Below are 13566 nucleotides of genomic sequence, written 5' to 3' on the forward strand. Positions count from 1 at the left end.
TCCTTTCACTTATTTTTCGAAAACAAATATGATCTTAAGTAGAAACAAATATTGATAATAATATGTCAAGACTTCACATAATTCAAATTACAGCTTGGAAAACGAATAAACTCAGCTGACAGTGTAATGGACTTGTCTTAACAAATAAATTAATAAAAACTAAAGCATACAATATTTAACCTCCGAGGAGTTTTCAGTAAAAAGGTTCTTCTTATCATAGCAGAAGAGCTTGATCATATAAATTTATTATATTGAAATCAAAATTATATACCAAACATATAATTGTATATCTTAATTTAAAATGAACTTATTAGTTATTTTACCTATGTGCTGATAAATAATGGAGCATTTGAGAATCAAAAAATATTACCAGAACCAATGCAGTAAAATAAGCATAGTACACATGTATTTGTATGTAAATAATCTTTATTAGACAGTTCAACCCTTTATTTTTTTTAGTAAGAAAATTTCAAAAATTCTATTCAATAAAGGTTTGTGTGAAATATCCGCTCACGTTGTAATACGTTTATCATCATTACATAGCATAAAACAAAAGTCACTTACCTTTGTCTATCCCTGAGTGTGCTTAAATCTTTAAAATTACAATAGATTTTGATTCAGTTTTTTTTAATAGATACAGTGATTCAACAGCAAGATTTTTGTAAATAATACATCGAAAATATTGTAGAGAAACACTGATAAATTTAGTTTCAAAAGTGACGGCGCAAATAAACAAAATTCTTTAGCATATTTAGTATCAACATTGCAAAGCCGGGGCGGGCAAGTTATATCTCAATGAAATATACTAAAAGCAAAAATTTCTAATTGAAGAATGAAAAGGTCACTGTACTTAATAAAAAAACGCTTTAAAATAAAGCATTAATGAGTATAAATGCGATTAGTTAATAAATTTTAACAAATGATAGGTTCAAACCAAGACAAGAACCGAATTTTCAGGTGCTTATTATGAATTTATAATTCATCTCGTATTTAGTAGTGCTTAGTATTTACAAATCCTACATGTGTCAAATAAAATTCGCCAACTACTTTCTTCTTTTTAACATTGACTGAGTTTAATCTTCAATTGACTCCGAAGCAATCAAAAATAGTTGAATTTAATTGAAAAGTTGCAACAATTTCATGTTTAATCAGACTAAAATTATTAAAACTACCTTCAACTATTGCTTAAAAACTTATTTTAAATCAATTATTATTAATAAATCGTCAAAATAGTTGACGGTTAAAAAAAGTAGTGATTCCAATAAATATGAAGGTCTCACAAAAAATTGTTTTTCGTATTTCATTCATAAAAATAGCTTGTAATAACTTACTTTCTAGTATTTAATAAATAAGAGATAATAATATTGGTATTGACTTCCCTCAATCTTTAATTAAAAATATATGACGTCAGAGCGACGTCTGTATCAAACATATGACGATATGAATTAAGGCGTCATTAATAGTTTATTTAATGGTGACTTGTTCAAAGGAAACTAAAAATTTTAAAATTACTACAACTAATCGAATATGCGTAAAATCAAATTAATAAATAATAACAAATAAATATGAGACAACATCACATACATTACTCTGATCCCAAGGTAAGTAGCTAAAGCACTTGTGTAATGGAAAATCAGAAGTAACGAAGGTACCACAAACACCCAGACCCAAGACAACATAGAATAGAAAACTAATGATAATCTATATCAACTCGGCCGGGAATCGAACCCGGGACCTCGGAGTGGCGTACCCTTGAAAACCGGTGTACGCACCACTCGACCACGGAGGTCGTCAAAAAAATTATACTTTTAGATTAGAATGTATCAATATTAATGACATTAGTGATTTTTATTACAATTTAAGGATGAACTACCGTAAAGCAGAAATCGAATAACCATACAAAATTCATGACACTGTATCTTTTTAATATAATAGGGCGTTTTTTGTTTGGGGCATTTTAATATATTTCAATAAATCGAACTTTGAACGAAATTTTATCCTACTGAAGAGCATATTACCTACATTTACGCTAGACGGGTTCATAACACTATAGTAACAGCCTGTAAATTTCCTACTGCTGGGCTAAGGCCCCCTCTCCCACTAAGGAGAGGGTTTGGGACTTATTCCATCACGCTGTTCCAATGCGGGTTGGTGGAATGTGGCATAATTTCTAGGAAATAAGACACATGCAGGTTTCCTCACGATGTTTTCCTTCACTTTCGAGCATGAGATGATTTATAAACACAATTAAGCACATATACGGTGGTGCTTGTCGAGGTTTGAACCCGCAAACATCGGTTAAGACACACGTTCTTAGCACTGGCCCATCTCGTAACATTGACATTTGATTTTAAACGATTGTTTTTGTATGTTTGTCCGCTTTGACACATTACAATTTCCTGTATTAACTAACTTAAAAAAATATGTCACTTATACTGTGACAACACTGGATGTAATATACTGTCTATTTGAGATATTTCTACGTTTAAAGGTTAGTTAATATTGTTAACAGGTTATCTTAATATTGTTAACAGAACATATACTTTCTCTTCCCAAAGCACGCGCGCACGTGTTTATGTGTGTTTGCGTCATAGGGCAAATCGCAGATCATAGAAACGAGAGAGATCTGAAATTCTCGTCAAATATTGCCAGCTGCCAAAAATCCCTTAAAGGAATTCTTGAATAATTAAATGGAATAATTGTGTCAAATTTTATGACGTAATTCGATTAACGCTTTTTGGGATTTAATCTCAATTCTAGATGACAAACTACAATGAGACTCTCAAATTTAGAGGTTGGTGGATAGTTGCGGATCTCCAGCATCGACTGTTAAATTTAGAAGACTGTTTACTGACGGATATACGCGATACTTGTACAATACAATATATTTTGACCAAGTATCTATGTACGTTAATGGACATTTCCATCACAAAAATCATAATCTTGCAGAAAGGGTTTTTAGCAATTTATGACATAGGATCCGAAGATTCTGAACTTATCTAGAACCATTATTATCATTAAATTATAATCAGTGCATGTGATGTAAATCTTATGAAATATTTTAAGGTACAGGTAACATCCCATAAAATCTGTCATGGCTTGGTTGAAGGTGTCCTCTTGTCATAAGAAAGTTGGTTTCTGACGCAAATTTTGATAAAAGTGAAAGAAAATCACTCGCCAGATCACCTGTCAGTTAACTCTATTTTTTCATACGACAGGAATATACGTAACAAAATTCAAAAATGGTTGCCAGGTTATTAAGCCCAGACATCTTCATTTAGGATTCATGTTTTCTAGCCACTGGGCCATCTGCACTCAGTGACGTTATATTATCGTGAGTACAAATCATATTTTAAAGCGTCATCAACGACTTGCTTTTAATAAAAATAAATTACAGATGTCTAATATTTTAAATTTTTTTATTGCACATCAAAAAAAAAATAAAAATATTGCAAATTATTTGCATTTATATTGTTGTGAATGTTGTTGTGTTTATAAAGTTGCGTAAAGTTTGTTAAAATAAAAGTAAATATTAACAGTCAAATTGTTTATTTTAAATAATATTTACATCAGTATAAATGGGCCTCTACAGTTGCTTAAAATATAATCGTTTACTTCATCCCTTTTAATTGAAATTTCGTAAACTGTATCACATTTTAAGCCTAACCATTTATTTTTTGCTAAAAATCACAGTGGTCGGGTTAATTAAACTAGTAGAGACGACCGGCGTAACCGAGACCGTGGGCACCGTAGCTGTAGCCGTGGGCAAGGGGAGCAGCGACAGCTCCGTGAGCGCCGTAGGCGTATCCGTGGGCAAGGGGAGCGGCGGCGTACGCGTTGTAGGCGAGGGGAGAGGCGTAGGAGCCGTAGGCTACGGGAGCGACGCGGGCAGCGTACGCCACGGGAGAGGAGACCGCAGCGTAGGAGGTGGCGACGGGAGCGGAGTAGACGGCGCGAGCGGCGTGGGCGATGGGAGCGGCGTAGACGGCGGCAGCGGAGTAGACGGGAGCGGCGTGGGCGATGACGGCCGGGTCCTTGCGGACGACGGCGTTGAAGCCGGAGTGCGCGTCGGCGGCGTAGTCGACGGTGCGGCGGGTGCCGTCGGACTCCAGGAGAGAGTACTGGCCGACCACGTTGTCGCCGACGCGGGTCTCGTGCTGGCTCTTCACATCACCGGTGTGAGGGTCGGAAACTCCATAGGAGAAGCTGTTGTAGTTGCCACCGTGGACGGCGCTGCTGTGGGCTACTGCGACAAGCAGAGCGAAAATTGCTACCTGAGAATAAAATAAAATAAAAAATTAACGTAAAAAAATAATTATTATTATATAACTTTAAATATATAAACAAACAAAGCTAATTCGTTTGCGACCGCCGCTTACCTTGGAGAACATGTTGTATTGTTTGATTGCTGCGTATGAAACAACTGATGACTGACGAAGAATTACAGCCTTTATATAGTAGTTATTTTTTTAGATATGAGAGCAACGTTATCAGATTTGTAGCAGGAACTTGTGAAGGACTTATACAGTGACCGACGTTAACAAAAAACACTTTCTCATTAAATATATATCGCTTATTTCCAGTTGTGTTGTAAGTGGGTAACTTTAAAATGGTATTTGAGATTAGTGGTCCGACTTACGCGTCTTTTAACTTAAATTTTCAACCGACTTCAAAAAGAAGGAGGTTATCAATTCGTCTGTATTTTTTTTTGTTACCTCATAACTTTTCACTGGGTGGACCGATTTTGATTTTTTTCTGTTTGAAAGGTAGTGCTTCCCATGGGGTCCCATTTTAATTTTATTTTTTTCCGATGATGGTATCCGTATGAAAACGACATAAGTCTTAAATTTGCATTATGTATATGCGCGACAAATAGGTGAATAACTGAAATCATTAAATTATAATCAGTGCATGTGATGCAAATCTTATGAAATATTTTAAGGTACAGGTAACATCCCATAAAATCTGTCATGGCTTGGTTGAAGGTGTCCTCTTGTCATAAGAAAGTTGGTTTCTGACGCAAATTTTGATAAAAGTGAAAGAAAATCACTCGCCAGATCACCTGTCAGTTAACTCTATTTTTTCATACGACAGGAATATACGTAACAAAATTCAAAAATGGTTGCCAGGTTATTAAACCCAGACATCTTCATTTAGGATTCATGTTTTCTAGCCACTGGGCCATCTGCACTCACGTCACCAAAATCACGTCAACCAATTTTGATGATTCTTTTCTTATTATAAAATATATACTTCAAGGGTAGTTTTGTGAAAGTTTGGTAAGGTTCTGAGCATAGGATCCATGACAAAGTAACGGAACGGAAGGGAACGGAACAATTCTGAGGAGCACGTTAGCGATACTCGGTCGTATATTTTATTTATAGGTTATTTGGATATTTGAGTCACCTTCCGTAATGTGGTTATGCTTATGTAATTATCATAGTCAAATATTATAATCAACTAGCTACCCACCCCGCACCTTCCCACGGGTGCAATACTGATACTAAATATACTACAGAATTTGTTTATTTTCGACATCACATTGCAAACTTCTAAATTTATCAGTGTTTCTTTACTATATTGTTCATGTATTATATACACGCACATGCCACCACGGCCACGGGCCACGCCTCAACAATTAAAAGAAAGAAGCGATACGAGCCCCTTGATTCACCCAGTATATTATCGTATAAAAGGTAATTTGTAAAAAACATATTTCTTAAAGTATTCTCGTATTGTTTTTTGATAGATATACTATAGGGTTTTCTTGGCTGACACCGACTCCAAATATAGCAATAATTATATCTACATTATATAATCGTAAAGCGACTTCTAAGTAGTCTAATATTTTCATTTCATTTTACCCAGGAGGACTCTAAAAAATATGTTAAATATGCAATTATTTTTATTACTTTTTAGTGCATTTTTATTTGATTTAAAATAGTGTTTTTTTTTAAGTCGGTTTTTCTTTTTGTTAAAATTTTATTTATGTATTGTTATAAACGTATGTATGCTCATAGCTTATAAATTGTTTTATAAATCCTACCGCTAAAATAACTAGGCAAGATTTTTTAAAATACGAATTGCATTTATAAATTGTTTATCAATTTCGATTTGTTCCTCGGGGCTAGGTTTTATAAACCGAATGTACAATTTACTAACATATAATTAATTTTTCATAAATATTAAAAAAACTTATATCCCTGACAATGAAAAACACTGTATGCTATATGGATTTATTAACATTTCTCATATTATATTCAATGAATTACGTGTATCGTTATGCATTAACACATTAATATAATATTATACATATAATAATTAATCATCTAATTTGTTTTAAGGATAATTTATGCAAATACATAAATTTATTTATTGTCATATTATTTCAACCTGTTAATAATCTGATGATAAAATAAAGTTTTGTATGAGGAATATCATATTAGAAATTTAAATATATCACGAAAAAAAATTACGTTTACTAAAAAAGTAAGTTGTTATTTTAAAACAAATTAATTACATATCATTTCACAAACCAAAATAAACACAATCCTTTCACTTATTTTTCGAAAACAAATATGATCTTAAGTAGAAACAAGTATTCATAATAATATGTCAAGACTTCATATAATTCAAATTACAGTTTGGAAAACGAATAAACTCCGCTGACAATGTAATGGACTTGTCTTAACAAATAAATTAATAAAAACTAAAGCATACAATATTTAATCTTCAAGGAGTTTTCAATAAAAAGGTTCTTCTTCTTATAATAGCAGAAGAGCTTGATCATATAAATTAATTCTATTATCATCCAAATTATATACCGAACATATAAATGTATATCTTGATTTAAAATGAACTTATTAGCTCTTTTACCTTTGTATATTTGGAAAATAATGGAGCATTTGGAGCAAAGTAAAATACGTAGTACATTTGTATTTATATTTTAAATAATAAATAATTTTCATTAGAACTGATCAAACCTTAATTTATTTTAGTAAGAAATTTTCAAAAGTTCTATTAAGTAAAGAAGAGTGTGATATCTCCACCCACGCTAATACATATTAACAATCGCCCCTCGCATTATTTTGTTTTATCATCTTTATCATCATTACATTACATAGTACAAAACAAACTCGCTTACCGCTGTCTATCCCTGTGTATGCTTAAATCTTTAAAATTACAATAGATTTTGATTCAGTTTTTTTAATAGATAGACTGATTCCAGAGCAAGATTTTTCTATAAAATACATGGACAATAGTAAAGAAACACTGATAAATTTAGTTGCAAAAATGAACAAAATTCTCTAGTATATTTAGTATCAACATTGCAAGGCCGGGGCGGGCAAGTTATATCACAATGAAATATACTAAAAGCTAAAAAGTTCTAATTGAAGAATGAAAACGTCACTTAATAAAAAAACGATTTAAAATAAAGCATTAATGATCCAGATTCGATAATAAATTGTAACCAATGATAGGTTCAAACCCGTACAAGAACTGAATTATCAGGTGCTTAATTTGAATTTATAATTCATCTCGTGTTAAGTATATTAGTGCTTAGTAATTACAAAACCTACATTTACAAATGAAATTCGCCAACTACTTCCTTCTTTTTAACAAAGATTTAAATCTTTGCTTTTTAACATTGACTGAGTTTAATCTTCAATTGGCTCCGAAGCAATCAAAAATAGCTGAATTTAATTGAAAAGTTGCAACAATTTCATATTTAATCAGACTAAAAGTATTAAGACTACCTTCAACTATTGTTAAAAAAAACTTATTTTAAATCAATTATTAATAAAATGTCATAATAGTTAACGGTTAAAAAAATTCTGCCTCCAATAAATATGAAGGTCTCACAAAAATTTGTTTTTCGTATTTCATTCATAAAAATAGCTTGTAATAACTTACTTTCTAGTATGTAATAAATAAGAGATAAATATTGGTATTGACCTTCTTCAATTTTTAATTAAAAATTTATGACGTCTGGGCGACGTGTTTATGAAACATAGGACCATATTATGAATATAGGCGTCATTAATGGTTTATTTAAGGGTGGCTTGTTCAAATAAACAAAAATTTTAAAATTGTTAAAGCCAATCGAAGATGCCTAAAATCAAATTATACCTTTAGATTAGAATTAATTAAAGTTAGAAATAAATAAAATTATTAATATTAATGACATCAGTGCTTTTTGTTACAATTTAAGGATAAGTTACCGTAAAGCAATAGAATTACCCTACAATATTCAGGACACTGTTTTTTTAAAATATTATAATGCTTTCCTTCTTCGGTGCATTTTAATATCTTCCAATAAAGCGAAATTTAAACGAAATTTTATCCTACTGAAAAGTATATCATCTATACTTATGCTAGACAGGTTCGTTACGTTGATATATGAACTAACATAAACAAAATATGTAACTTACCCTCTTAGTCTATCTTAATATTCTTAAAATGAATCATTTCAACTCCGCGACTCACGTAAGCCTAGAACATATGATATTTTCTCTTCCCTAAACAAGCGCGTACGTGTTGTGGAACAAATCACAGATATAATAGAAACGAGAAGAAATAAATATCAGAATAATCAAAATTCGATATCTCGTTAAATATTTTCAGGTGCCCAAAATGCCTTAAATGGAATGGAGGGAATACTTGAATAATTAAATTGAACACTTGTGTCAAATTTTATAACGAAATTCGATTTACGCTTTTTGGGAGTTAATCTCGATTTTAGATGACAAATTACAATGAGACTCTCATATTTAGAGGTTGGTAAATAGTTGCAGCTCTCCAGCATCGACTGTTAAAATTACAAAACTGTACTGACGTATTTACGCCATACTTGTACAATACAATATATTTTTATCAGAAAAATCATTATCTTGCAGAAACTTCTATAACCATTATTATAAAATGAATTATAAGATTCACATACTCAGTACATGTGATGCAAATCTTATGAAATACTTAAAGGAAAATGTAACAGCTTATAAAATTTGTCATGGCTGGTTGACGGTGTCCTCTTGTCATAAGGACGTTGCTTTGCTCTATTTTTTATACAACAGGAACATATTTAATAAAATTCAACGATGGTTCCCAGGTTATTAAAGCCAGGCATCTTCTTTAGGATTCATTCTTTCTAGCCACTGGGCCATCTGCTCTCAGTAACGTTATATTATCGTGAGTACAAATCGTATTTTAAAGCGTTATCAACGACTTGCTACTAATAAAAAAAAATTACATATCTAATATTTTAATTATATATCGAAAAGAAAATAAAAATATTTTAAATATTTTTTGCATTTATATTACTGTCAATGTTATTGTGTTTATAAAGTTATAAACTTTGTTAAAATAAAATTAAATATTAACAGTCAAATTGTTTATTTTAAATAATATTTACATCAGTATAAATGGGCCTCTTCAGTTGCTTAAAATATAATCGTTTACTTCATCTCTTTTAATTGAAAGTTCGTAAATTACATCACATTTTAAACCTTACCATTTATTTTTTGCTAAAATCACAGTAAACGGGTTAATTAAACTAGTAGAGACGTCCGGCGTAACCGAGACCGTGGGCACCGTAGCTGTAACCGTGGGCAAGAGGAGCACCGTAGGCGTAACCGTGGGCAAGGGGAGCACCGTAGGCGTAGCCGTGAGCAAGAGGAGCGGCGGCGTACGCGTTGTAGGCGAGGGGAGAGGCGTAGGAGCCGTAGGCTACGGGAGCGACGCGGGCAGCGTACGCCACGGGAGAGGAGACCGCAGCGTAGGAGGTGGCGACGGGAGCGGAGTAGACAGCGCGAGCGGCGTGGGCGATGGGAGCGGCGTAGACGGCGGCAGCGGAGTAGACGGGAGCGGCATGGGCGATGACGGCCGGGTCCTTGCGGACGACGGCGTTGAAGCCGGAGTGCGCGTCGGCGGCGTAGTCGACGGTGCGGCGAGTGCCGTCGGACTCCAGGAGAGAGTACTGGCCGACCACGTTGTCGCCGACGCGGGTCTCGTGCTGGCTCTTCACATCACCGGTGTGAGGGTCGGAAACTCCATAGGAGAAGCTGTTGTAGTTGCCACCGTGGACGGCGCTGCTGTGGGCTACTGCGACAAGCAGAGCGAAGATTGCTACCTGAAATATAAACAAATACAATTTAATAAACAAAATATATTGTGCATATTAAATTTAGAATTAAAAAGTAAAAATAGTTAAAAGTAATTCGTACACGACCGCCGCTTACCTTGGAGAACATGTTGTATTGTTTGATGGCTGCGTATGAAACAACTGATGACTGACGAAGATTTACAGCCTTTATATAGTGCTTAATTTTTTAATATAAGAGTGCAACGGTAACAGAATTTGTAGTAGGAACTTGTGAAAGACTCAGAAATAGTGACCTACGCTTACAAGGAAACTACATTCGCATTAATTATACTAGTATCCTATTTTTAAAACTATTTAGGATATTAATATTTAGTAGGTTTTTTATAAACTTAGTCTTGTCTCGATTAATTTGTTTGACTAAATATTACACTGAGAGTATAAAAAACAAAATTAATAAAAACTAACGAGTCGCCCCGGTCTTGCATGTTTATTTATTTTATTATCATGTAAAATGTTATCTTGATATCGGAACGGAAAATTTTTTGAAAAAAAAATCCACTTTATGTAAGTAAAGTAATTCGCTCTAAAAGTACTTTTCACTCTTGAAAAGAACATTTAGAGTTTATATCACCAAGCTAGCTAATTTGGGATGAAGCATGGAGGATTAGCAAATGTCATTGGATACAATATGCTGGTTTTCTCTATATATATTTTTATTATAAACACGTCACAGACAGCTGGAGGTGACAATTTACTAGTACTTGCCTAAATGCCCTGCCTCAGCTCGCCTCGTACCTACAGATTTTCTTTAAGTTTCGAAGTTCTAACGATTGAATGTCTTTTAAATTACATACGTTATCTCCACTTGAATCTGTCATTCGTGTAAATAGAATAAAAAATATAATGACTAAAATACAAACATACACATAAACACACACATACATATGCAGATCTATGTATTAACTTTGGGGACATACTATATGCAATATTTTATTTTTCATTACATCAAAAAGTTCAAGATTAATAAAATCAAAGTTTTCTTGAACTATACACGCACAGGAAGGAATTGTTTTTAAACTCGCTTTAAGAAATAATAAAATCATTGTTTAAGGAAACGGAATTTTTCGCTTGGAATTTAATTTAACGTACAAAATAAGAATAAATAACATCTCATTAAATATTTTGTGTTCACTATAAAAAAAACGTGTTTATTTTATATATAGTAAAAACTTTAAAGTATTTAATACAAAAAAAATTAGTTACTATTTGGTATACTAGGTGATCCATTTGATGGTAGGTAGGTTCAATCACTAAGTGTTATTGCGTTCTGGTTTGAAGGGTGAGTTATCATCTCAATTCCCATAGAAGTGTCGCAATGGTTATATAACCATTGCGACACTATGAAAGGTCAAGAAATATCTAAAATTGCATATAACCCTAATAACTATAGGCACATGTGAATACTTAGGTATTATTCCAGTAGCCAAGCTACTAACGAATGAGTGTATGTGAGGCCACATTGTACCTATACTGAATCCAAATATAAAAGTAACATCAAAATCGGTTTATAACTATAGTTTTGCACGAATATTCATAAGAATAAATGTGTACACAGACAATTTGAAAACATCTTGCTTTTTGGTGTCGGTTAAAATAATTTAATATCCTGAGAAATATCGAGAACGAATGTTAAAGTTTTAACTTGAACGTACATATTCCTAAGGATTTAAACATAATAAGAGAAGAATGGCTCCTAAGAATTTAATAAAGTCTGGTTAGGTATTCGATTGCTATGAAACAACGCAAGCTTGTACTTAAAGAATAAAATAGCTATTTTTGCAAATTTACTTTTGATCTATTGAAATTGCTTTGTCCTTTCTTGGAGTTCAAGTATGCTTCATAGCTAATTTCATCAAATTCGGTGCAGCGTGAAAGAACGACAGACTAAAAGACAGACAGAGTTACTTTCAGATTTATAATATTTATTTAGATGTCATGTTGATGTTATCCTTTTTTATTTCCATTAAATTAAATTAAATTAATTTTAAATATATCTATCTATCTATAATTTTTAATATATGTCTGGTCAGTAAAACATTTTGTGCGATTTGAACCTGGGACTAACTCAATAAACATGTGATATAAAAACTATGCTGATTAGATCCGAGATTAATAATAAACTACAAAAAAAACCTAGATCCGAAAACTATGACCTTGAGATTAATTAAATAAAGTTTATGAATATTAATGAATGTACGGCGATGCCTTTCATTTTAGCTTGATTATATTTTCACGTTGTACTACGTATGTATGTTATTTCCTGTTTCATTTCCAAACTTCAGAGTTTTGCTAATATAAATAGTAATCGTTGCGAGGGTTAAATCAGTTGCACTCAGTTGTCGAGTTAAACACACGTAAAATGGCTTCAAAGGTAGTTAGTTACATTTATTATTACATTATACAGTAATAATGATCGTGGTTTAAAAAAATTTAAATCATAATATTTATTTAATTTTTCTTTTACAGTTCGTCGTTCTCGCTCTCTTGGTAGCGGCTGCTCAAGGCAGTGCCGTCCACGGTGGTGACTACACCAGCTTCTCCTATGGAGTTTCCGACCCTCACACCGGTGATGTGAAGAGCCAGCACGAGACCCGCGTCGGCGACAACGTGGTCGGCCAGTACTCTCTCCTGGAGTCCGACGGCACCCGCCGCACCGTCGACTACGCCGCCGACGCGCACTCCGGCTTCAACGCCGTCGTCCGCAAGGACCCGGCCGTCATCGCCCACGCCGCTCCCGTCTACTCCGCTGCCGCCGTCTACGCCGCTCCCATCGCACACGCCGCTCGCGCCGTCTACTCCGCTCCCGTCGCCACCTCCTACGCTGCGGTCTCCTCTCCCGTGGCGTACGCTGCCCGCGTCGCTCCCGTAGCCTACGGCTCCTACGCCTCTCCCCTCGCCTACAACGCGTACGCCGCCGCTCCTCTTGCCCACGGTTACGCCTACGGCGCTCACGGAGCTGTCGCTGCTCCCCTTGCCCACGGCTACAGCTACGGTGCCCACGGTCTCGGTTACGCCGGTCGTCTCTACTAAATAAATTAACCCGACCACTGAGATCTTCATTAACAAGAAACGGTAAAAGTATAATGTGATACAATTTGTAAATATTTTTACCAAAGTCATTATAAACTGCTATTTATATAATACAAATAAACATTTACGAAAATGAACAATTTATTTATTTCATTTGAGTTGCTTAAACAATAAAAATTATTTTTACATTATAAACAGTATTTAGTGTAAAAATTCGAAAAGATACAATGTATTATTTTCCTCAGATAAAATCGCTGACAACAAGGCCGTTCTATTAAACGATATAATTGTAATATATACATATATTTAGAATATTTTTGGCAGGTTACTAAATAAGTTATAAGATAATCATAAACTAGAAATTCATTTCTACA

At 33.8% G+C, this 13566-nt stretch overlaps 3 protein-coding genes across 3 annotated transcripts; 1 reads left to right on the top strand and 2 right to left on the bottom strand.

Moving 5' to 3' along the window:
* Positions 1-3586: 3586 nt before the first annotated feature.
* LOC124531003 (larval/pupal rigid cuticle protein 66-like) lies at positions 3587-4410 on the bottom strand. Its single transcript, XM_047105391.1, has 2 exons — positions 4380-4410; positions 3587-4274 (listed from the first exon to the last, which is right to left on the bottom strand). The coding sequence occupies exons 1-2, from the start codon at positions 4389-4391 to the stop codon at positions 3711-3713; spliced, it is 576 nt and encodes a 191-aa protein (XP_046961347.1). The 5' UTR covers positions 4392-4410; the 3' UTR covers positions 3587-3710.
* Positions 4411-9553: 5143 nt separating this feature from the next.
* On the bottom strand, positions 9554-10264 carry LOC124530973 (larval/pupal rigid cuticle protein 66-like). Its single transcript, XM_047105346.1, has 2 exons — positions 10239-10264; positions 9554-10129 (listed from the first exon to the last, which is right to left on the bottom strand). The coding sequence occupies exons 1-2, from the start codon at positions 10248-10250 to the stop codon at positions 9554-9556; spliced, it is 588 nt and encodes a 195-aa protein (XP_046961302.1). The 5' UTR covers positions 10251-10264.
* Positions 10265-12484: 2220 nt separating this feature from the next.
* LOC124531005 (larval/pupal rigid cuticle protein 66-like) lies at positions 12485-13226 on the top strand. Its single transcript, XM_047105392.1, has 2 exons — positions 12485-12533; positions 12629-13226. The coding sequence occupies exons 1-2, from the start codon at positions 12522-12524 to the stop codon at positions 13190-13192; spliced, it is 576 nt and encodes a 191-aa protein (XP_046961348.1). The 5' UTR covers positions 12485-12521; the 3' UTR covers positions 13193-13226.
* Positions 13227-13566: the final 340 nt, after the last annotated feature.

This window comes from Vanessa cardui, chromosome 7 (assembly GCF_905220365.1).
Source record: "Vanessa cardui chromosome 7, ilVanCard2.1, whole genome shotgun sequence".
In the NCBI taxonomy this organism is placed as follows: Eukaryota; Metazoa; Arthropoda; class Insecta; order Lepidoptera; family Nymphalidae; genus Vanessa; species Vanessa cardui.